The sequence below is a fragment of the Manis javanica genome, chromosome 1, assembly GCF_040802235.1.
Source record: "Manis javanica isolate MJ-LG chromosome 1, MJ_LKY, whole genome shotgun sequence".
Lineage (NCBI taxonomy): Eukaryota > Metazoa > Chordata > Mammalia > Pholidota > Manidae > Manis > Manis javanica.
In genome coordinates, this window is record NC_133156.1 from 229,668,406 (window position 1) to 229,694,101 (window position 25,696).

General features: G+C 44.2%; 1 protein-coding gene across 2 annotated transcripts in view; it reads right to left on the reverse strand.

Moving 5' to 3' along the window:
• The window catches only part of VSNL1 (visinin like 1), a 96,490-nt gene that overhangs the window by 39,500 nt on the left and 31,294 nt on the right, over positions 1-25,696 (reverse strand). For both annotated transcript variants that reach the window (XM_017649891.3, XM_017649890.3), the window contains exon 2: positions 11,888-12,054. In XM_017649891.3, the coding sequence (XP_017505380.1) occupies positions 11,888-12,049 (162 nt within the window). In that variant the 5' untranslated portion in view covers positions 12,050-12,054. The remainder of the gene's footprint in view (positions 1-11,887; positions 12,055-25,696) is intronic.

Sequence of the window (25,696 nt, forward strand, 5' to 3'; positions counted from 1 at the left end):
CAGCTCTGTCTGACTCCAGGCCCTTTGCTCCTTCCTCCTGTCCATGCTCCGTCTAGAAGAACCACATTGGCCATTTATGAGAATGTTTTTATGAAAGACTAAAGATGGGTAAACCACATAAACCACCCTTTTTAGCAGGATCAGGTGCCCTGAGATTTCCACCAAGGATCCATCTCCTTAGTCAAGAGCACCGCTGCAGTCCAACTGCCTGGGTTTGAATGTGGTGTGACCTTGGGAAAGTTGTTAACTACTTTGTGCCTAACTTCATTTGTAAAATGGAGGAAATAATAATACCTGCCTCATTATCCTTGGGAGGATCAGATGAGTAATATACGCAGAGTGCCATGCTTAAACAGTGTCTGACCCTCGATCAGCACCAATTAAAGTTGGCTATTGTCATCTACTATTATTCATCTATGCATCTACTCATCCTTTGATACTTTTTAGAAAGGACCTAAGGTGTGCCCTTTTTCTATGGTGTTTTATGCCAGCCCTCTCCCTACCTATCCCCAGGGTTGACAGTTCCCAGAGCAGTCAGTAAACATGATGAAGGCACAGGATAGCAGAAACCTTGTCTGCTACCTCCCTCAGTATCTAGTGTTAGGATGCTTTGTTTCAGATGGGCCCCTGTCTCTCTGGGTCAGCCCTCAGTGAGGGCTGTGCACAGGCCCAGGTACCCCGCCCAGGTGCCTTGTTGCGGGGAAGTCATTTTTCCCAGAGCCTTTCTCTGGAGTCAGGGTAACACCTCCAAGCTGTTACTGCTGCTGCAGAGAGGCACAGAGGCGGGAAGGCTTTCCTCTCTGGGGGCTCACCTCCCCACCCGCCGGGGGATTCCCTGTGGCACCTGCATCTGAGACAGGCTCTTGTCGCCCTCCTTTTCCCTTTTTCCACACAGGAGGCAGGCTGCGCCAGCCCAGGGGGGTTGCTGGGGAAAACTGGTGCACATGAATGAAAGCCAAGACAGCCCTCTCCCAAAGGGGGGACAGGTCCCTGGGGCAGATGGTAACTCAAGGCTTTGCAGAGACCAGCAGGCCCAGGAGGAGCTCAGCTGCCCAGCACTCTGCCCTTGCCCCCAGTTCCTGTGGCCCCAGTAACAATGAGAGTGACCCCGAGCACTAACTGAGCACCTTTAGTATAGGCACTTGTAAGGCAGGTATGAAGAATGCAAAAGCTGAAGATAAGGGAAGTGGAGGACCCCACCTGCAGACTCACAGCGCCCGAAGGGCAGGCCCTGCATCCAGACCGATCTGTGTGGCCCCAGGTTGTGTGAACCACCACGCAGCTGCCGCTTCAGCTATGACCTAACGCACGCTGAGTCACGCTCTGGGTCTCTGGTAGAGGGATCCAAGCCCTAAATGATAACACAACCTCATCTCACATCTTTGTGCCATTTAGTAATAAAAAGTATATATCCAAAAACACAGGACAAGATCCATCTTGTGCTTTTCCCTGGAAACACTGCGAACCACCTTGATTAACAGCCCAGATGTCTTTAATTTCAAACGAAAATCTGTTGAGTTTGCTTTCTTCTTTCAGAGAGAAGGGATTTCATCTGCAGAGGAGATGCACGTCTGACTGCACGATGGCACTGTAGCCGCCAGGCCCGCTGTCCTCATGAACAGCCTAGCACCACTGATTTTACCCTAAGAGGTTCAATGAACCCACCTCTTTCTCAGCAAGTTGCCCCCAGCTCCTCTCTGTGGAAAGGGGCAGAAACAAAGGCTCAGGAAAGGCCCGTGGGAGCGGAGGGCTCCAAGCAGGCGGCTGGGACGGGGAACCAGACCGGGGTGAGAACTAGAGCAGCCTTGCGGGTGGGGGAAGGGGTCCTCCACCACTAAAGGGAGGAGTTGAGAGGAGCCTGGGCAGAGAGGCTACAGGAAGGAAAATTCCAAAATGCCAGTGGGCAGGGTCCCAGCCCTTCCTAAGTCAGCGCCTTGCCTTTCTCCCGCTCACCACTTGCTCTGTGGAGGGAGTGTTTTCACCGTCTTCGTCTAAATCCTTCCAGGGACCTCACGCCTCCGTTCCCACACCGCCCCACCCCCTCTGCCCAGGAAGCCTTGCCAGACCCTTCCAGACCCTTCCAGACCTGCTTCTGTCTCCCTCCCCGTCCCTGGGCTCCCAAAGCTCCCATCACCCATGACCTTGCTTAGCTCTTGGGCTGCCACTGCACTTGCTTGGAAGCCTCTGTCTCTTTCATGGCCATCCCACCTGCTGACTCCCTCACTGTTCGGTCCAGTACAGCACACACAAGGCACAGACCATAAATCCTTGGTGAATAACTCAGTCAACTTTGGCTCTAAGTCATTTGCCTGAGGGCACACAAACTCCTGCAGGTTCATTCACCGAATCATGGGGAAATGAAATGTAACTGCTCGTTCCTGGTACTGTCATGTTGTTTTAAGAAGCATATGACAGCAGGTCACCAGACTTTCCATGGTCATCTAATACATCCTGGCAGGAAACCATCTGTTAACTGGGCTGCCACATTTAGGGCTGGAGGGTTTCCTGGCATTCAGTGCCCTTTGTGATTGGGCCCCACTTACATCTCCGACCTTGCTTTTCCCCTGATACCAGTTGGGCATCTGACATTTCAGCCAACACAGCTGCTTGCTGTTCCCCACACCATCCCCCTGTCTCCCTGCCCTTGTGCCCTTGCGAAGTTTGTCCTTCCTCTTAGGAATGTCATCCTTGCAGCTATAAATCCTACCTATATTTCAAGATATCTTGAAATCTTCAGTGAAGGTATTTATACAGAATTTCACTCAGCTAGACTATCAGCACTGGTCTTGGGACAAATACAGGTTTCTTGATTATCTTTTAGCTATCGAAGGTGATTCTGCTCGGCTGTAAGCACTTTAAGTGAATGAGGGAATCTGACTCAAACTCAGCAACCCTCCCAGCTCTTGGCCACAGACTTGTTCCAGATCCCAGTCAGTAGTGTTTGTTGAAAGTCAATGACTGCTAAGAGCTCCTCTGGATTACTATCTACACAGGGATTCCCTGAGATAGAGGTAATGAAGTCGTTGGACATTTCATAGATGAATTTAGGACTGACTTATGGCTGGTGTCCCCCATCTGTCCTCCAGTTATGGCAGGGCTGCGTTTCTTCTGTGAGGGGAGAAGCTGACTTAGAGCTCAGCACAGGACATGATTCACAGCACCATCAGAACAGTCGCAAGGATGGGACCCCAAGCTCCATGTCCACCCTCAGAGAGAAGCAGTCAGAGGTCCAGGAACTATGCAAGAAAGATATGAGAATGAATGATCAATAAGAGAGAATGCTTTCTTCCAGCAGGTGCTCAGTGGGCCACAGGAATAGAGGGAGGAAACGAGTCCCAGAAATGGGGGTCAATTGTTCCAGATCCAAGTCCCAATCATCCTTTCAAAGGGTCACAAAAATTCAGTAATGTAAAACACTTCTACAATGAGAGATCCAGACATGATTTTGTGTTTTAAGTCCAATCCTATAATAGAAATGGGCTATTTCTTCCTCTTTGGCTCTATTTCCAATTAGAAATGGATTGTCTTTTAACAATTAGCTGCAGAGAATAGTTAATAGGAGAATAGATCCCTCTGCTTAAAACCTCCATAATCAGCCTGGTGTTGAGACATAGACTTTGGATGTTAATTGGAGCCATTAAGGAACAGTTGGATCTTGGACTGCTCCTCCTTCTTCCAAGGACTTCAGTTTATTTCTGTGTAAAATGGGGAGGGAAGAGGGAAGAGGTGGGGGAGGTGGACTGAGAGACGTCTAAAGGGCTCTTCTCAACCTTACGCTGAGGACAGAGAAGTCGAGGCATCATCTAAGAGCATGCACGCCTTTGGATGTCATAGCGGCAACGACCATGATAATCTCTCACCCACACCCGGCCTGTCACAAGAAAGCAAAATTCCAAGGTGTGGAAGCCATCCAAAATAATTTCACACTCTCTGAGACAGGAGAAGGTTATCAATTCCACCCCTCTGGGATAAATTCTCTCTCTAATACAGGACACGCTGGTAGCTAGCTATTCCCTGAGACAATCTCACCATAAAAAAATGCCTTTGGAGCCTCACATAGGACCTTGTTTTCCCAGAAGTGTAACTTTATCATTATCTCTTCCTGGAGATTTCAGACCCAAGCTCTCATTTCCCACATTAATTCAGGTTGAAGTGTAGCCTGGGTTATGTTGGCAAACATTCCAAATGGAAATGAATTCCCAGGTTCTCACTAAAAATTGCAACATCCTCACCAGCCCAAGCTGGATGACATTTTGTGTCTTATGTAATATCTATTTCCCAAAGGAATTAAATTTTCTGTATATAGCTCTGCCCAACAAGTTTTTAATAAGGCCTACCCCTAATTACCTCTTATGAACAAGCAAAATCTAAATCCCTGAAAACTGATCATCCAAAAATCTTTTTTGAGCCAAGGGTTTTATTTTCCAAATTGGTTTGATTCAAATATTGAGAAGACATAATAGTCATCTCTGTCACATTTTTTTTTTGACAAAATATCTGATGGGATACCAGCTCTTGACACCGCAACCCAAGAGAGTGGACTATTTGGCAACTGGAAGCCCTCCCACGCCCATATACCTAAAGTCAAACCACCAATCAGATGCGCTATTTACAAGGCACTTTGGTTGGCTTTCGCATGAAGTAAACAGCGCCCACAGTATTCTTTCCACTGACATCAGTTTCCAAATGAGGAAACTGCCCCCATAGTGGTTTGTTGATTTGTTTAACAAACCTTTAAGCATAAGCTTTTCCCAGTTTCACACGGCCAGTGTAAGGTAGATCCAGGCACACATCCAGCCTTGTAATTAAACCATGTTGCAGCTCTGTGCATTTAGGCAGAGCTCCGACAGCAGCGTGGGCTCTGGAGAACGCCGAAGGGCCCTGCCTAATGGGAAGGTGAGAAAAGCTGGCAGATTGTGTTGGCAAAATACAATGTCCTTGTGAACAGAGGTGGAGGGACCAAAGTCACAGGAACACAGAGGAGGAAGAGACTCTTCAGGCTTTGAGAATGGGGAGATCAAGGAAGGTCCTCCCAGGGAGAAACCTATGAGCTAGTCCTGGAAGGATGGTGAGGGTGGAGCCACAGGGGAGCCTTGCATGCATTCTGCTTCAGAACAAAGTAGGCTAGAGAAACTCCCAGGTGCTGGCTCCTGGATGTGGCTCAGAGGACATAGGGAGCACAGCAAGGTTAAAGAGATGCTTCCTGCAAAGTGGCCCAGGTGTTGGTCTCTGCTGACCCCTCTGCCGCCTCAGTCAAATCTGACTTTCCAAACCCTGTGGCCTAAAGTGAGGGAAATGCTCCCTCCAAAGCCTGGTTCATAGGCCATGGTGAGAATCAAGTGAGCTATTGGTCAGACTGAAGCACTTTAGAATGATAATAAAGGAAGGGGAAAAAGCAAGGGAGAAGCGGGGAGAGACACAAGAGAGGGGGCTTGGGCAGGAGCCCCTGGCATGCACAGGCTTTTTCTTCAACAGGTGGTTTTCCATACTCTCTCAGCAGGACTGCCAAAAGATTTTGGTTGTTTGTTTTGTCTTATTGTGTTGTATTTTTGTTGCAACCTAATATACTCAATATGGTGGGCCTCCTGCCAACCCCATGCAAAGGAGTTCTCAAACACAGTAGTCATCTTTTATTCCAGTTTTAACAATTCTGGTCAGTGAGATTTTTGAGTCTTCAGGTAGACTGACAACAATTCATGTCCAAGTTACCCTTCTTTTGAGGGTCACTTCAATGGCACCTTCCCTGCCAGTCCTCCTTGGGCCTCCAGGTCCTTCCCTCTCTTTCATGGTCCTGATTACAGTCAGCCTTGCATCACAGATGTGTGTGTGTGTGTGTGTGTGTGTGCACGTGCGCATGTGCACGTATACAGGCCCCACATTTGGCTATAGGCCTCCTGATGGTAGCAGACCAGCCAGACCATAGCTTTCTGAGGGCAGGGAACTGTGACGTCTGCTCTGTAGACCCAGGACCCAGGTACATCTGGAGCACAGGTGTGCTTAGAAGAATGAATGGCAAACAGGGATTGCATTTCATCTCACTAGGCCTTCCTCTTTTCATTGTCATGGGTCTCTGGACAAAATAATGAATGGGCTTTGAATGAATCAGGAAAACACCCCCTACAAACTGAGCAAACTACAGATTAGAAAATCTATTCTTACTTTCTGTCAGTGAAGTTTAGTTGAAAGTGTAGTAAAGATGGAGATTTTTCTCCATTTGTCTTAGTTTTAATAACTCTGCTATCATGGCAATTAGAATGTTAGGCCTGCTAATGATTGGAAGTATCTTTAGTGATTCTTAACCCTTCTCCAGCCCATAGAGCCCTTTATAAATCTGATGAAAGTCATGCCAAGAAAGCATAGATAGAAAATTTTATAATTTCAGTGTATACAGAACTCTGGAAGCCTATCCAAGAATAGGCTCTAGACAAGTGTTTCTCAAAATGTCATTCATGGATTTTCTCCATTGAAATTTTCTGTGGGGTCTTACTAAGAATCCAGCTCCTGGGGCTCTTTCATAGGCCCAGTAAAACAGCAACCCTGAGGAAGTAGTCTAGCAATTTGCCAATTGAACAGTCAACCCAGGCGATTTTGATGCACATTCAAATTTGAAATACACTGAGGCAGACAGATTTTTTTTCATTTGTACAGATGATGAAGATGAGAATCAGAGAGACAAAGTCATTTGTCTGAAGTCACACACACACATGGGGAGGGAAGAGGTGGGGGAGGTGGACTGAGAGACGTCTAAAGGGCTCTTCTCAACCTTACGCTGAGGACAGAGAAGTCGAGGCATCGTCTAAGAGCACGCCTGTGGATGTCATGGATGTTTGGGGCCTGTATACGTGCACACACACACATCTGTGATGCAGGGCTGATTGTAATGAGGACCATGAAAGAGAGGGAAGGACCTGGAGGCCCAATGAGGACAGGCAGGGAACAGTAAACAGGGAAAAACCAGATGCACATGTTTTATTTCATATTCTGCAAAACAGATTACATAACTAAAATCCTACATTTATTGTATGTTTGCTGTAACTTGCAGGCAACATGACTTTTACTCCTGATAGCAGGTTTTTAAGCACAAAACAAATTTGAGAGTAAAATTCTCAAACCATATTATAGAATATGGTCATGATACTTTATTAACTAGAAAATCTTTCTTATTCTATTAAAATAATTTTATCATCAAATGTTTAGGTGCTCCTGGTTCTATGATACCAGTGATTTTTATTTTGTTTAATACACATCTCTGGGTAGCTGCGTCGATAGAACTATGGTAAATAGACTCGTATTTCCAATGCTTTAAGCCTAGAACATTTCCTACTGTGTGGAATTCCACCAGTATATTATATTTTAAAATAAACGTGGTACCAAGCTTCTAAAAAGTAAAAACTATCTACTCAAAGACATTTTATCTTATAAAAGGGTGAGAGAAAAGTCTTCCTTCCATCACTGCATTAATTAACTTTTTACTTTAATATCTCATTTTGAAATTAACCTCTTCTTTCCACTCTTGTCCCCCAACAAACATTAATGGCTTTCTGCCTTGTATGGTGCTAACACTTCTCCCTGATCAGCCTGTGAGAACTAGCCTTTTATCATTTCTGTATGTCTCAATCACAGGGCTTTCTGAGAAGGTGAAACACAGACAGCTTTAATATGATTCACACCATAAGTGCTCACTGCCGCTGCTCTGCGGCAGGCTCTGTGCTGGCCCCTGGGTCTTCTGTTGAAAGAAACCAGGTGGCTCATCTACATGACTACAGAATGAAACCTGTATTGCACTAGGAAGGACCACCCCCAGATCTGTGTTTTGCAAAGATCACTCCAGCAGCTGTGTGGTGGAAAGGCCCGGAGGGGGCTGGCGAGGGGCCGCCGTGGGGCAAGGCCGTGGGCTACAGTGTAGGTCGGCGTGCCCAACACCTAGCCTGCCTCCGTTCTTTTTGTGACATTGGTCACATGGCTCAGTTTTCTGAACCAAAATTTTATACATTTTTAGACACAGACCTAATGAAGGGCTTCCTTTATATTCTGGAGACAACAGGTTTCCAAAGTTGAGAGTTTGTGTCCCCTGGCCTTGCAAGGGGGCCTCTCCTGCTCTCTACTCCCCCCCACCCCACACCTTCAGCAGAGTTGGCCCTACACAGCCAGGTGACTCTCCTGGAGCCTGACATGGGTTAGGTCAGTGACTACAGAGGCACCTCACTGACCCCACAGACAGAAAGGCAGAGGTCAAAGGCAGTTCTGCTAGCTCGGCTGGATTCCAGGATGTCTCAGTGTCTGCACTGAGAAGATACTACTGAAAAGTGCCTCTTTACCAGGATAATGACTGTGTTTTGCTGAATATTGGACTTCTCAGCAGAATTAAGGGAAGTTATTTCTAGTCGGCTCCTCTCCTGGGCCTTCTTACATAATCTACATCTTGCTCCCTGCCTCTCCCTTCTAGCCCATCAGACCTTTCTTTTTTCTTTGTGTACGTGGCATATTTCCTCTGTGATTCTCCTTTGTATTACGTCTTTGGACAACTCTGGAAGGAGAGGAAGACTTTCCCTGCTTTCTGTCTGATACAAGAGCACAGGCTGAGTTTGAATGTGGCTGTTAAAAAGCTGCCACGAATCTAAATTCCATCCAGAAACTCATACATTCTATTCTTGAAACAAAAAAAAAATCCATTCTGGGGTGGAATGGGGGAGGTGGTGGTGGGAGATTGTGCTGGTACATATACGTCAGTTGTACCACAAAATGTGGAGCTGTGTTTAATGTTTACAGGGCCCCCCATCTTGAGGCTAGTGTTTTTGCAGTGCTTAGTACTTGAGAATATAAATGAATTACCTCATTTCCTGCATTTCAATTATTTCTTCAAAGGCATAACACCTCTCATTTTAAACAAGTAGTGAAGAATATGGCACACAGAGTTCTCTCAAACACAGAGTGACAGCTTACATGACCTTCAGTGATATGAAGTGGCTGTGACAAATCTCATTTGTCTGTACTTGCCTTGGGGCTGAGAGTGAAGATAATTCTGAGGTTCAGGCTAACTCCTGGGTGACGAAATTATAGAAGATGTGACTTTGAAAACTACACACAGAGGTATGATAATGTAAGCAAGTGATCACACTTCTCTGCAAAAGCAGTTTATATCAATTGAACAATAATTCATTTCTCAGCACTTCTCTATGAAAGATCTCTACATGCAAAAAGTGAATTACAATTGACCCTTGAACAACATGTATTGTATTGGATAGATCCACTTACACATGGATTTATTTCAGTAAATGTATTTGAAAACATTTTTGAGATTTGTGATGATTTGAAAAAATCACAGGTGAACTGTGTAGCCTAGAAATACTGAAAAAAATAAGGCAAAGTTAGGTATGTCATGAATACATAAAACACATGTAAATACAAGTCTATTTTATTACTTACTACCATAAAATCAATAGTAGGTTAGGAGTATTAAGTTTTGTGAAGTCAAAAGTTATACTCAGATTTTTGATTGCGTGTGGGGTCAATTGTTGTTCCTAACCCTTGTATTGTTCAAGGGGCCAACTGTACTCACATCTTCTTAGAAATGTCACATCTTATAACATGCACACCTTTGCACACGCACTTAAGGAGATAGTTTTATATGTACCTGGGGCCCTCAGGTGCTCAGCTTTGGATAATAATATTCTTGGGTCCCTGACATTCATCAGTAGTCCATGTTGGGTTAGTGAGCTTTTAACTAGGCAACAACCACCCACCTGCAAATTCACCACCCAGAACCACAGTTACGACTTTGACACCATCTACAGCTAACTGTGGGCCTGTACCCCATCTCATCCCTTGCCTTATTCCCACTGTATTCAACTCACTCTGAATCCCGTGTTCATCACTTTCTTGCTTTCCTTCTTATATGATTTTATTGCATTTATTTGTAGTTGTATGATATATATTTTTAACTTATTTGTGTTTAATTTAAAACATTTGAGACTGTTTGCACTTAATGTTTTAGTGTTGCTACAGTTCAACTGTTTTGACTGCTGTAGGAACATACCACAGCTTATTCTCCATTCTCCTTTTGATGGGAATTTGGAATGGTTCCCTGTTTTGCTGTTGTGAAGAGTGCAACTATGAGCATTCTTAGACAAGCCCCTTCTTGTACATGTACAAGGGTGGAATTGCTGGAGCACAGACTATGTGAAATGTTCAACTTCAGAAGACTATGGCAATGCTTAACATTTTGTGCAATTATCCCCCACACATGTATTCAAATAGATGGTTCATATAGCTCAATTTGACACTTGGTACACTTAAATGATGAAAGCAATATTTTCTATTTTAGTCATAAACTATAAAAAGAAAAAACAATGCATTTTTTCCACGAACTTTGCATTATGTAAGTATACATAAAATGGAATGTCTCAGATCTTGCCAAATACCAATACAACCAATAAACTCAGAGAAATCAAAACAATACCACTGCAGTAGAAATTATACCTTCCATGGAACCATTTTATCTAAAGTTCAGGGAAAGATTAGCTTGTAAACAGTACAAGATACTGAGTTAAGAGTTGTAGACCTTGATGCCTGGATGTATATCAGGACTCCCTACCCTCTTCTAAATGCTCAGACGTAGAATCTATGTTTTTTTCCTTATCTGCAAATAGGAGGACCTTTCTTGGTGAAAAAGCCCTCCTAGATACTTTCTCTTTAATTGAGAGAGGTACAGATACCTATAACAAGCCAAACCATAGTGTATTAGAAGCTTGTTAATAATCATCAGCAAACACTATTATCTGAGATTTTTACTGTTCATTCACCACCACTGTCATCCTCTGAACCCTATTCAGTATTTTGATTGAACAATTACTTCTCTTGTTCAGAAACTGCATGACGTGTCTCTGAAACAAAACACATCTCTTGCTCAGCACCACTAATCATCAGGGAAATGAAAATCAAAACCACAATGAGGTATCATCTCATACGAGTCAGAATAGCTAGTAGAAAAAAGACATAAAAAATCAGGTGTTGGTGAGGCTGTGGAGAAAAGGGAACCCTCTTACACTGTTGGTGGGAATGTAAATTAGTGCAGCAGCCACAAGGGAGAACAGTGTGGAGGTTCCTCCAAAAACTAAAAATAGAAATACCCTAGACCTAGTAATTTCACATCTGGGTATCTACCCAGAGAAAACAAAATCACTAATTTGAAAAGATATATGCACCCTTATGTTTACTGCAGCATTATTTACAATTGCCAAGATATGGAGGCAACCTGTCTATCAATACATGAATGGATTAAAAAACACAACGGAATATTATCCAGCCCTAAAAAGAATGAAAGCTTGTCATTTGTGATAACATAGATGGACCTAGAGAGTATGAGGCTGAGTAAAATAAATCAGACAAAGACAGATACCATATGATTTCACTTACAGTGGAAATAAATAAATAAATAAAACAAATGAGCAAACAAACCAAAGAGACTAGACTTATAAATATAAACAACAAACTGATGGTTGCCAAAGGGGAGGTGGGGGTGGGGACAGGTAAAAGAGGTACATACTTCCAATTATAAAATAAATAAGTCACTGGGATGAAAAGTACAGCATAAGGAATATAGTCGATACTTTGGTAATACCTTTGGTGCTACATGGTAACTACACTTATCATGGTGAACATTTTGTAATGTATATAATTTTTGAGTCACTATGTTGTACATGTGAAACCAATATAATATTGTATTTCAACTATACTTCAATAAAAATATGTCCATTTTCCTTTTTGGGTGGAAAAACACCAGAGTTGAAATAAATTGCCTACTTGGAGTTATAATTCTATGGGATGCTACATTTCCTGAAGACAATATTTTCTGGTCTTAAAAGAAAGAGATTGAAAAACAACTTACCTTCACATAGAGCTGCTGAAATTCTTCAAGATTCAGCCTCCCGCTTGGACAGTCCTTGAGGAACCCTTTGTACCACTGCTTGAGCTCATGTTCATTAAACTCCGTGCTCTTCACCAGGTCCTCCATCACTTCGGGGGCCAGTTTGCTATTCTGCTTCCCCATTCTGCCTGAAGAAAAGCAAATTAATGCAATTAGCGACGAGACTGTGATCATTTCAAACTTGCTTGGGTGCCGAGCTGGAGTTCTGAACAGTCCCTTGGTGCGAACCTTCTCCAGTGTGGCCGGTCAGTCTGCCCAAGTCGGCTTTCTTCCCTTTGGTATTCTAGAGAGGAGATGTGTGAAAAAGACTCTCCTCACACAGCTCAAGAGGAGGCAGAGCTCATCCTCCTCTGTCATGGATCATCTTTCACATGGCATCAATTCCCAAATGGAAAGGCAATCTCCCCTTTTAGGCACTTCGTGCACAGTGTATGGAAACTATTTATATTCTCCTATGAATTTCAATTCATCCACACTTACAGCCATGGTGCCGAATTCTACATAGTGGGATTATTGACCCAAACAACAAAATGGTTTATAGCCAAATGATCAAAAAGTGACTTGGAAAATCTGATCAGCAATGGTATGGTAAGGAGTCTTGGTTGGTCTGGTTATAAAGTTGCAGATTTTTTATTCCCCCAAATGGAAACAGCTCATTTTTATTAACTACGTTTATTCTTTCTCCTCTCTTTTTCAGAGACTTGCTTCCTACAACACTGCCTTCAGTGTTGACAAAGTCTTTACGGTTTTCTTGAGAGGTTGGTTGGTGAATTTCAGTTGACATAATTTCATTCTGTTATTATTAAGTGATAGTACATTTAAAAAATAGTGTATAATATTACCTGTAATAATTATATGCCAGGTTGTATGGGCAACACCATAGTAGAGTGTGGGTGACTAGAGCCTAGGTTTGGAGTCATTCCTGATTTTTACCCCCGATCTGAACATTTACTATGTGTGTTACTTTGGGCAATATAATTAACTACTTTATCTTCAATTTCTTCTTTAATGAAATGTTTATAATAACAAACTGTTTCAGATTTACTGTGATGGCTAATTACAAAATAAGTAGGTAAACAAAGATTTGAAATACTCCAAAATTAAGATAGTTGTATTAGTGTAGGAAAATTAAGGATGATTTTTAAAAATTCCCTTTAAGGCTGTTTTACAACTTAAAAAAAAAAGAATGAAAAGAAAATCCAAATTAACCACAGATTGACATAAAAAGTCAAATGAAGCTTGAAAATCAGTGGGACCACCCGAATAAGGAAAGTCTTACAAGATCTTCCAAATCTTTTTAGAGGAGACTGAGTCAGGCTTTGAAGAATCTATTCAGGTGGACCTACTCCTTCAACGTTCTTGAAACAAATTCTCTTCCAGGCTCTAGGCAGGTTTAGATTTGTAATAGCTCAGAAGGGGTAATCTCATCACATACTTTGTTGTTATTTTTTTTTTACCTTCTTCTGAAACAGATTCCACACCCACTGTCAGTAATCTGCCTTAACTTTGAAAAATTCCTTCACCTCAATGAAACCAAACCATTCTTGCTATGTCCAAAGAAAGCTTCCTTCTTGGCAGCATGCCAATAGCATGCAACATGGTGAGAAAATACCATTAAGATGGTTACTTATCTCCCAAACTCTTCTTTTTGAGGAAGGGACCTGAGGATCAGCAACTATGCCTGTTGTCATGGAGCTTCTCTACTTATTTTGCTCTTAATTTCAGGTTCTAAGTGTCTTATTAGCAACTGGTTCTTAATTATAGGTTACTGTGGGTTTCCACAGCTGGATATGGAAGTCAAGCGGGTACTCAGGTGTCAGGTTTAATTAATCTGGGTAAGAAAACTGTAATTCATGGTTATTCTGATAAGCAAAAGATGTATTACCAAACCTTTTGGTACTTCATTTTGTTCTTTTCAGTAGAGAATTGTAAGTTTTCATTATTGAACTAGAATTTCACCTACCAACAATAGCTACTGAAGATTGAGTGCTGGCTGTGAGGTAAGCACTGTTTTGAGCACTTCACAAAATTTTTCTCTAACCCTATGACAACTCAGCAGTGAGGATCAGGGCAGCTCTGTTGTACAAGATCATCCATCTAATGCATAGCAGGGCTAGAATTTGAAGCATCGAGTCTCCAGTGAACAATCACAGATACACAGATGGATAGAAGGCATTTCAGGAGAAGAAACAGGAAGGGCAAAAGCAGGAAGGCTTGAGAGGCTGAATCAGTGCCTCTCGGCACTGAAAGAAGGGATGAGAGAGGGATCAGTCACCTTGCCAGGCCCTTGTTTGGAAAAGTCTATTAGATTTACCAAAACTACAAGCCAGGAGTGAGTCAGCATTGATGATGGGAAATTAAGGGTTATTAAAGACCACCTCCCCCAGATGCTTCTAGAAGGTCAGCAACATGTCAGCTTCTCTCTTAGGCAAGAAGCTTGGATTCTCCACAGATGATTTATGATGACTTAAAATGTTCCAACTAATTGAGGAGAGGGTGGTCTTTGTCAGGACCACGAGTCACAGTTTTGGAGACTCATATGCATAGCTTCATGCTTCTTGGTTACAGGTCACGGTCAGCACCAGCATTCAGGTGTTGTAGCAATGGGTGAAGCGTGTAGAATATCAAGTTCTGGCCTGGCTTGGCATGGCACTGCCTTTACCAGATCTTGCTTGGTTAGTGATCTTCACTGGACTCTAACTCCAACCCACCTTTGGCATGGCCGCTTGAATGAACTTCTAAAGTATAAATCTTGCCTTCAGATCCTCTCCCTAAGACCCTCAACAGCTCCCCATTGTTTACATGTTGCAGCCCTGACTCCCCTAGAGTGCAGGTAGCGCAGGTACTACCCACTTGTATCCTCCTTCTCCACCACTCTGTTCTTTCACTTCCCGTGCCAGCCATAATCTGCTCCCGCAGGCCCCAGGGCCTGCGTGCTTCCACACGTCCATGCTTTGCACACACTGTTCTCTTCTACCCTTTTGCTCAGCAGACTTTTCCTTTAAGTCCTCTTGGCTCAATACCCCCTCCTCCATGAAACCTTCATGGACTTTCCAAGGCTAACTTAAGTATCCTTTCTCCTAGGCATCTCTATTCCCCTGCAAAATCTTCCATGATTGTTCTTTATTTCTTTACTGGATTGTTAGTTTCAGACAGAGGACTGTCTTTTATTTATCTTTATGTACCTTATACTAGATGCTCAATGAATATTTTTGAAGGAATGAATGAATAATAGGGACGGAGCCACTATGAAACAGGTACTCAAGGACCTTGTCACTGGTTTTCATCAAGTTACAGTATTTGGTATGTTTCTTTCTGGAAATATCAGTCTCATAATAATCTATATATGAGCATATGAAGTCATAAATATAAATATAAAGTGCAGGCAGCAGATGGGAGGAAAAGTATCATTTAACTGTAAGGAAAATAGCCTGCTGTCTTGGAGATTGTTTCCTTGTCTATCTTCATCACCAAATGTTGAGCACCTTGAAGGCAGGGGCCATGTCTTTTGTCTCAGTATCCTCAGCAGCTGGCATAACGGGGGTGCTTAGTAATGTGTGTAAATGAATGAAAGCACTGATGGGTTAACATTCCCGCCTATGCTCCTTTTGTTCTGTGGCTGCTGTATTATGGGCCAAACAGCGTCTTTTATTATGGGACCAAGATGACAGAAAGGGTGAAAAGGGCAGTAAAGCTTATCACATTCTCAATGAAAAAGATTCCATGACACGGTGTCGGCAGGGAGGGCATTTATCTCAGCTTTGCTTCTAGTTGATTCTGTAATCATGGGCAAGATCCTTTTCTTTCTTTTTACTCAGTTTCTCCATTTGAAAAATGAGTGACTTGGACCAGATGAGCTTTAACAAATGAGCTTTGAGGCCCTTTTAAACCACCACTGGCTGATTTGCAACACAAGTTTTGTAAGTACGAAAATATGAGTTACAGACTTCAAATTGGCTTGTCTCATAAAAGTCAGCACAGGTTGGCTCTGTGGATTCTTTTACCGGGGAACCTGTCAGTACTTGAGCATTTCTTACCTAAGAAGGGAGGAGATAGACACTGGAGCATGTCATTGTTAAGCTAGGGTTCCAGGCTATGCAATAAAAACTAGCCCAGCCCCAAACTAAGTAACTTCTCATGGTTTGAGTTGCCCTAAAGACTCAGTGCTTGGCCGAAAACAGGACTGGAGAAGCAGTTCTGATGGGCAAGAGACACAGCCAGAAACACCGATGTGCCCATGCTTGAGGAAAGCCCAACACCCAATTGTGAATGATATCAGAAAAGACAACATTTTTATACACTACAATTTGCAAAAGGCTTTTGTGCAACAACATTTATCAGTATAACATTCCTATAAGAAAGAGATAATTATCATCCCCTTTTTACTGATGAGAAGTGTAAAGCATAGAGAGATGAAGTAATTTACCCTCCCAACACCAGCTAGTAAAAACTTAATATAAAATGAACAAGTTCCGTCAAGCCCGACTGGTTTCCTAATACAGGCTGTCATTTCCTCATGCCTGGATTCTGCAGTCACCTAACTGGTCTTCCTGCCTTCTGTTTTGCCCACTGCCTATCCACTTCCTACCCTGTTTTGAGAGCAGGATTCCAGAGCAAAAGAGGCAGAGCTCGTAAGAGTGCCCTTAGGGGAGAACTGGGAGACTTCCTGGGGGAGGGAAGAGTCCCAGCAGGGGAGCGAAGCAGCACCCATGAGCGCCTTTCCTCTGCAAACCCCTTTAATCTTAAAAAGGGTTCGAATAAAATGTGTGTGTGTGCATGTGTGTGCGTGTGCATGTGCGTGTGCGTGTGTGTGTGTGCGTGTGTGTATGTGTGTGCATGTGTGTGTGTTGCCCTGAGCTTGTCCCTAACCCACTCTGAAATCTCACTGCAGCTCCTCAGGACACACTAAGGCCTGCTGCGTGCGATAAGGATGTAGACATCACACCCAGCTTCTCGCAGGCAATCTGGCCACCCGCCCGGCTGAATCTTGGTAGAGACTTGGGGCATGATACAGGGCTGTACTGCCTGGTGTGCAGACTCACAGCAGGATGAACATGTTGATGGGGAAACAGCCCTGGAAATGGGTCAGAGCAGAGGATGGAAGCGCTTTAGGGGCTCAGGTTGGAGGCCTGTGAAATAGGCCGTGCTGGGGATGTGAATGGAAGTTGAACTGGTTCTAGGGTCAGATGACCTGGGTCAGGCTTGACTACATCAGGGGCTCTTTCTGGGCCCCAGGTTTCTTACCTGCACAGTGAAAGAACTGGAAGTGGCTGGCCTCACTCTGTTTAGACTCCTACCCAGACTGTCCTTTCTTTTCCCTACTGCTTGTCTAAATCTTACTCCTGCAAGGCTCAGTTCTCATGCCGTCTTCTTGTGACACTTCTCCACAAACTCTCACCACTCTTCTCTTCGCCTTGTCCTTGGGTTTTGTTTCAGTAATGACCCATGGCCTAGCTACTTTGGACAACCCAGTTTGGCCGACATTTACAGGCATCATCTGTCAGCAAAGAAAGCCCCAGGCTAAGCAGAGTGGGATAGAGACAGAAGACCTGCTCCAATCTTGAAGGGTTTGAAGCTGAGTACAGGAGACATTCCCACCTCTTGGACCATGGGGCATGATCTGATGCACCTATGGGGACAAAGACACATGGGACAGAAAGACATGTTCCCGCAGATCAGGCGACGTCATGTGTGTCTGCTCCCCAGATCAAAACTCTTCAAGACTGTTTCCCAAATTTGCCTGAACCCAAAGAATCATCTCTGATGATTTTGTTAAAAATACACCTTTATGAGATTCTCCCTTGGAAGGATATCTGTGCTTTTTTGCTTTTAACAAGCAGCTCAGACGACGATGATCCTCAGTCAATTTGGGAAGAGCTAATGAAAACACATGATTGAAAATCAAGGTAGATGGGCTGAGAAGAATGCACCCAAAGCAGCACAGACGTGGCCCGAGCTCTCTGATTCCTCACTGCCTCCAACTGGCCTCCCTGATACGGCTCCAGATCCTTCTTTGGAGGGCCAGCTTTAAGGAGTCAAACATCACACAACTGGAGAAGACCAAAGCTTGAAAAGATTTGCCTCTGGGCCCCTCTGTTTTAAGTCAACACTCTCCAAGATCAACTAAAGGCAGAGTCTGGATGAGAAGCCCGGTCTCCCGACCTGGCTGGGTGATCTCCACCTCCCACCCACAGCGTGTGGTGCTCATGCCAAACACTCAAAGACTGTGCGCCAGGAGGCTGTTTATCTCCGTGCCAGCATGTTGAAGCAATCCCCACCACCACTCTTCTCGGGTCCTATAAACAAATGACAGTAGGTCTCTAGTTTCCAGAGACTGTCAAAACAAGCCTGAAAACCAAGCCTCAAAGCTGCCCAGCACATCGTGTGGGGCTTTCTTTTTTAATAAAGGCAACTACCTGGCTCCTTCTGCTTGTCTCTTCTCTATCCTCCCAAAGCCAAGTGCTCCCGAGCCCCCAGCAGCTTCTCCCGGGGTACAAAGAGTTCTGATCACAGCCTGCTGTCTTTCACGCCATCTCTGGGGACCAGAGCAACTTCAGAAAAGGGGAGAAGTATTTCTCACCACATTCTCTTGTGGCATTACTTGAAAACCTGAATCTCGTGGAATTATAGCTACGTTTCTGGCCTGCAAGCATGAATCAGGCAGGCGGCATGTCCTTGGGGGCTCAAGATAAGGCAAGGGTATTACTTGATGTGTAATAAATGAGGAAGAATATTTTCATGGCAGTGGCAGGGGCACCATTAGGGCAAGTGACAAGAGTTCCATTCCAGAAGGTATAATAAATGCGTGAAGGTAAAGGCAGAGTGGGCCCCAGGGATCAACCTTCTGATCCAACACCTTTGTTTTTTGGAGGAGGCCCAGGGAGTTAGATGACTCATGCCAGGGAACAGAGCAAGTTAGTAACAGGGCCCAGCAGTGCCCTGGCTCTGAGCCTCAGCAACAGCTCAGGGGCTGTGGCAATGCCCGGGCCTGTGATCCTTGGGCACTGAGATGGGTCCCAGGCTCTGCAGGCTTGGGAAGAGGCAATCCATGTCCCTGTGGCCAGGGCATGAAGAGTGGGCTCCCTCCCCAGGCCCACTCCAGCAGCTTCCAGCCACGTTCCTGCATGAGGGGTCCCTCTACAGTTCTCACCTGAGAGCCTGAAGGGACCCTGGCACCTTGGCTGGGTGGGACAGCCATGACTCAGGACGAGAGCCATCAGCGGACACGAGCCCTTGGATCTGACCGGATGGTTCCAAACTAAATCCCACCTGATAACTAGGTGGCCAGGTGCTCAGGAACTCTGAACTGCAAGGGGTCACGTAGCCCGATCAGCCTTGGGGGTCAGACTCAACAGACGCAGACTCAACTGTATCTTGTCTCTGACCATTCTATGTGTTTCCTCTCTTTCCAGGCACAAAGACCAGTTCCCGAGGGCTTGGAGAATGAAACTTGGACTTGGTGCCCAGGTACTACCCACCTTGGTGCCCAGGTGCTGGAGGCTATGACTTTGGAAACATTTCTACTGAGACTCAGTTTCCCTTTCATCACACCTTGCAGGTCCCCTTCTCTTTCTATTGGGATCCAGTGTCTCTTTTATTTTTCACTTGGATTTAGTTTAATGGGGAAATTAGGTGTTCTGGAGTCAGACCTGGGAGCAAACAATGTTCCTGCTACATACACGCTGTATGACTTACGGTAAGTTACTTAGCCTATTGGAGCCTTGGTTTCCTCACTTGTTAAATGGAAATAATGACATTTGCTCACAAGGTTGTAATGAGAATTAATGAGATAACACATTTAATTTCTTCCAACAGTGCCTTCCATGTAGCAGGTGCTCAGCCAACAGTAGCTATTATTATCCTCATCACAGTACCCAGCAAACTGAGCTGCTCCAGAAGATGGGAAGGTGGACATTTCAAAATTCTGGTCTGAATATCTGGGAGTCATTGTAACCTTGATACCTAGCACCAGGCCTAAATATGATCAACAGAAGTATCAAGTTGTGAAACATGAAGATTTTACTGTGGTCCTGTTTACTCTCCTTCTTCTAAGTAAAAGTGCTTCATACTGGACCCAACAGAGTCAAGTCATCTGAGGACCCCACAGCCCTGAGTAAGCATCAACTGTCAGGTGAAATTTCCAGCCAATTCCTTGCTCACCCACTGAACACAAGTGTGAGCTGATTAATAGCTGGTAAACCTTTCATCTGGGAGTGTTTCAAGCAGCCACCCACTTTTCTGCATCTTATTTTTATTTCTCTGTGCGTCTTGTCTCTGACCATTCTATGTGTTTCTGAGCACCGATTTCTATGAAAGGAAATGGGCCATCTCTGGCAGTGTCAGAGTCTCAGTTCTGTGCGATATCCCAGGAAATGCTTTCATTAATAATCACAGCCTTCTGCCCAACAGATTGCATTCGAGGCTGAGTTGCCAAGTCCCAGTGGGGAAGGACCATGGCCCTTATCTCAGAGTAGCAGGAGCTGCAAAGGAGAAGCACAGAACAGCCACTGACGTCACCGGCACATCCCCAGTCCCACGGCGAGGAGCACCCTCAAGCATTGCTGGTGCAAGCCCTCTACTTGCTCTCAGTTAGGACGTGGACATGCTGAGGGGTGAGTGACATGTCATCCACTGCTAGGGCCGAGTCACTCAGGTCTGACTCTTGGGCTGGTGGTTTTTCCCTTCTGAGAGCTGTTTGCACTTACCATGTCCCTAAATTATTATCTCTAGGGTAATTGTAAAAAGTACTATAAATCATGAGTTTGGGACTTAGATACAGACACTTTTGAAATTCTCACATAAAGGTGGTTTCATAAACGTAAAAGGTTTTATTTGAAGGACATATAATGCTAAAAATTCATCCATTCACTCACTTATTCAACAAACTTTTACTGGCTATTATCACATATTATAAAGATAAATATGGCTCCCAAGTCTATCTCTAGGGCAAGCTTTTTCCACTAGATGATATATCTACCAGCCTGCATTTCCATCTTTGTATCCTACAACCACACCAAACTCAACATTTCGTCCTGTGCTCCTTTCTGAGTAAATGGCCTACCTCCTCCCAGGGTCTCAGTCACAGCCTGGGGATGACCCAGGACTCTGCCCTCTTCATATTCCTGTATCTAATCAATCAGCAAGCCTCAAAACTCTCAAATTCCATCTACCTCTCTTTGCTGCCACTGTCTTACTTGAGGCCATCATCATCTCTCACTTTGATTATTACAGTGGCCTCCTAACTTGCTTCCCCATCTACAGTCTTGCTTTCCTGAAGCCCATCTTCCACACCATACCCAAAATGACCTTCCTAAAACACCAAGCCCATTATGTCCCTGCCCCACCTAAGCCCTTCAGCAGCCTCCCATCATATCCACTCTGGATCCAGTCCTCAGCACGGCCCTCAAGACCAGCTCACTTGTGCCCACTCTGCTCCCCACCCAGGAACCCTCTTCTCCTCCCTCCCCTGGCTCCCACGCTGTGCTCCAACTTGCTATCATCATCTCAAATCCCCCTGGTTGTGTGCAAGCTACGCCTTTTGCTTTGACGGCAGTTCCCATTAGCTCTGCTTTGGGCCCCTAGTAAACTCCAGACACAGATGAGGCACCTCATGTCTGGTGAGTTCATCATCTGGCTTCCTCTTTGGTGTACCTACTGTGAGCACTGTGGTCGCCATGTCGCCTACCACAGTGTGGTCCCTGGAAGGCTTGTCTGCCCTCTCACTGGACTGGGCTTCCTCAAGGCAGAATGATCGTCATGTTTGCCTCAGCACCAGTTCAGAGCCTACCCCTGAGCAGGTGCCCAGAAACACTGCTGAAGCAACTGACCGCGACGTGATCCCTGTGAACGCAGAGCTAGAGCTTATCAGCTGCGTGATAAGAGAGAACGGACGGAACAGAGATCACAGATGACTGCGACGTGCCATCAGGGAGAGACCAGCAAAGTGCTGAGAGAGAGAGAGAGGAGGAGAGGAACAGAAAAGAAACGAGGGGGCACCTCAGGGAATCAGTAACAAAAGCATATTAGGAGCTGAAAATTGGGTGAAGCATTTTTTTACAAAGTGGTCCTTCAAAATTTCTCAAGAAAATAATCACACAAGTCCACAGAGATGTATATATGAGCATGTTTATCCCAGCATTGTTTAAAACAACAAAAAAATTATCTGTTTTAAAAATGACTTAAGTGTCCATCGTAGGAAACTGGTTAGATTTTTGGTAGAACCACACAGTGGAAATTAGGAAGCCATTAAAAGTGGTAATGTAGATATACATTGACTGACTTGGACTGGCATTGACTCAATGTCACTTATTTAAATTAAAACACATAAATATACAAAACAAGTACATATTTTCTAAGATAAACACTTACCGGAGGACATGTATTAAATACAATGGAATGGAGGAGGGGAACGGGAGTACCGGAGACAAAAGATATGTAAAAAAGCACAGGAGGGGTTTTCTATAGACAATGATAACATCATGCATGAACAGAGGTGTATGATCAACATAAGTGTGCCCTTGAGGTCTGAAAAGGAGAAGATATTACAATAAACTGTTAAGTAAAAAAAGCAACTTATGAAAGAGAATGTGGGGTATCACCTTGGTTTTGCTCCATACACACGCTCAATCTTGGGAGCAGAGCATGGGCAATACACAGTTTACATTAAAATCTTAACAGTGGTTATACTGCTGGCAGTATAATGGTAGTATTTCACTCCTCAACACCTTTCTGAACTTTTTATGAAGAGCACATATAACATTTATAATAAAAAAATACATATTTATAATTTCACCGAACAAAATGTCTTTTGTTTACAAACAATCAGTCTCACGAATCCTGGAAAGAGAATTCCTGTGGTACTTTCAGTTAAAGCCAAGCCCTTTCAGTTAATTCACAGTAATATTTCCAGGTTTACTTGCAAGGCCAAAGACCCTTGGTTCTGAGGCCCACCTGGTTAGCACTGGATGAAGATGAACAAGGAAGTACACTAGGGAGAACCCTGAGACTACCACCTGCTCACCTGCTTTAGCAGCTTGGAGAAGCAGTGATGGATGGGGAGACACTGTGTGTGTGTGTGTGTGTGTGTGTGTGTGTGTTGGACAGGGGTGGGGAGGGTCCCTCCATCAGAGTCCCTGACCCTCAGGAACTCTCCCATGGAGACCAATGTTAACAATATCAATTTTAGTGTGTTATCATGAAGTTTAAATGAGATGTGAGATAGGAAAGAGCTTTGTAAATGCTAAAGCACTATCCAATGTTCATTGTAATGATTCAAATTCACATTCAAATGATGGAAAACTCAAAGACAAATATGATCCTATAGACCATCATTTTTGAGTGTTAATGCCAGATCGAGGATTGTCCAAGGAGGTCTAAGAAGGTGAAGGGAAGCAAAATCACCACACCAAAATATGCCTCTTCAGCATAAAAATTATTTTAGGCTAATTACTTTTGAGGACCAGCACACAGAGGACAATCTTTGAAAAAAAAGCAAGTTAGAATGACCCGTCTGAAGGAGACATTTATATTTCTAGTGGAAATCGTTTGTGAGGGTGTCCCCTTCCCTGTACCAGCAAGAGGGGGGTGACTAAATCTCAAGAAACTCTTGCTAATGGAGAAGACGCTAACCTAAATGTGCAGGACAACCATACCTTTGTTTAGTGGGTTTGCCTGATAGCCTCCCCACTTACATCTTTCGCTTTTAGCTGGAGATAGTACCTGAGGTGGTGGCTCAGGCCATTTCAGAGTTACTCAGTTTTCCTAGGTATACCCCAGGTCTACAGGAGGTATACACGTTATTAAACTTCTGTTTTTCTCCTATCAATCTGGTTTTTATCATGGGAGTGGGGCGTGGGAGGTCTTAGCCAAGAACCTAGAAGGGTGGAGGGAAAATTATATTTCCTTCTCTACAAAGGCTTTGGAAAGAATAGCATGTCTGGATAGATGTGTGGATGAGCCTTCCCTGACCTCTTTCTAGGAAATAAGGAAATGGTGATTCACCTAAATTTGAAGCCCACTATCCGAGTACTTAGTCTGGAACTGTGGGCCACAAAACCTTTGACATCTTCAGGAAAAGTTTTCCAGGGCCCTCCCAACTGGGCTGAGTGGGTTTTCTGTGCTTTGTTAGATTCATGGGACCATACCTTTCCCTAAAGCACCAGAGCTGGATTTCAGAAATGAACTCTGCCAGCGTTTTCCTGTGTGACCTGAGCAAAAGTCAGCTTCCCTTTGAGCTTCGGTTCCTTCATCTCCAAAAGTTCTCTGAAAGTTTCTATTTCACCCAATTCACCAGGTCTCGTAAGGAGCAAACCACTGAGGCAGTTTGTAAATTGTAAGATTGTTTCCAGCTAGTGTACTTTCCAGGACATCTCGGGAAAGAAAACAGGACATATCTATGGAAAGATATATGGAAAGAAGTGGGCTTTTTTAGGCAGGGATGAAGATGGGGAGTAAAATGCAAATCCCGGGCATGAAGGAACAAAGACACTGGTCCGCGAGCAGCCGACAGAAGGTTCACAAAGAAGAAGCTGGAGGAAGAGGAAGCGCCGTGTGTCTCTTCTGGTCTTTGGGAGGTAGATGCAAAGGGTGCATTGACCAAAGGCTGCTGCAGGAGTGCTGACCCTTTCTGGTGAAGTTCCTGGCTTTGATGTGTTTCCAGCTCTGACTTGTGGTCAACCCTGTCCTTACGGGGCCTCTGTGAGCCATCCAGCAGGGCTGGAACAAAGCACCTTATTGTTGCGCATGAAAAATATCTTGGCTAAAAGGGACAATGCCAAGGCTGAGAGAGCTAAAATTAGACCTTCCGGTTCTATCTGGCAGTTGTGTGCACAGGCTGCCTCCCTCCCGGCTGTGGGCCCTCTGAGAGCACAGGTAACGTGCAGAAGGAGAGAAATCATTGTTTCCTCTGGCACCCTGTGGGGATGACACATGCTTCGGGGTCTGTGTCACTGCCACTTGCAGCAGTATGTTGATTAATACTTAGTTTGAAGGAATATGTTTCTACATTAGCTCATTTATAGCTCATTTGCTCCTTACCATTAATCTAATGCCTTCCATCTTAAAACCAAAAGGAAATCTTGACAATGATATATTTGAACCTTATATGTACCTTTACCTAAGAATTCACAGCTTCACCTCTGTAATCACTGCAGAACCGAAAGAACCACTTCTAAGAACTGTCTGGCATGCTGCGGCAGTGGTGTCATCTCCAGGGAAGGGCAGGGCCTGGAGTTAGATGAGGCGAGATCCCCGGCTTTAACACTCGTGTTAGCTGGTGCCTTCGGGAAAGTTACTGTCCTGCTCATTCCACTTTAAATTGTGTATGTTAATAACTACCTCAAAACGTTAAATGAAATAATCTATATGACTGATATTTAGCAGTAATAATCATAGCTTGTATTATCAAGTGCTTACCATGTTTTCGTGGATTCTACACCTTATCTTTAAAATAATTTATGAAGTAGTTATCACTAAGGCTCATTTTACAGTTGAGGAAAAATAAGGCTTAGTTAAATTTAAGAAATTTGCCAAGATCATAGAGCAAGAAAATGATGGAGTTGAGAACTGAACCGTGGAAGGCTCTTAGTGTCAGCTCCTCCACCTTGCCAAAGAGGATGAAAAACAGCGCTTACCAGGATAAAAACGGTTACTTCAGTGTGAGGTTCACCTTTCTCCCGCCTTGCCTGGTCTGCCCTAATCTGTACATGTATTTACTGAAGTGAGGACTACCCTGAGGCTTATTCATTTATTCCATGATTGCCTGCTTCTGGC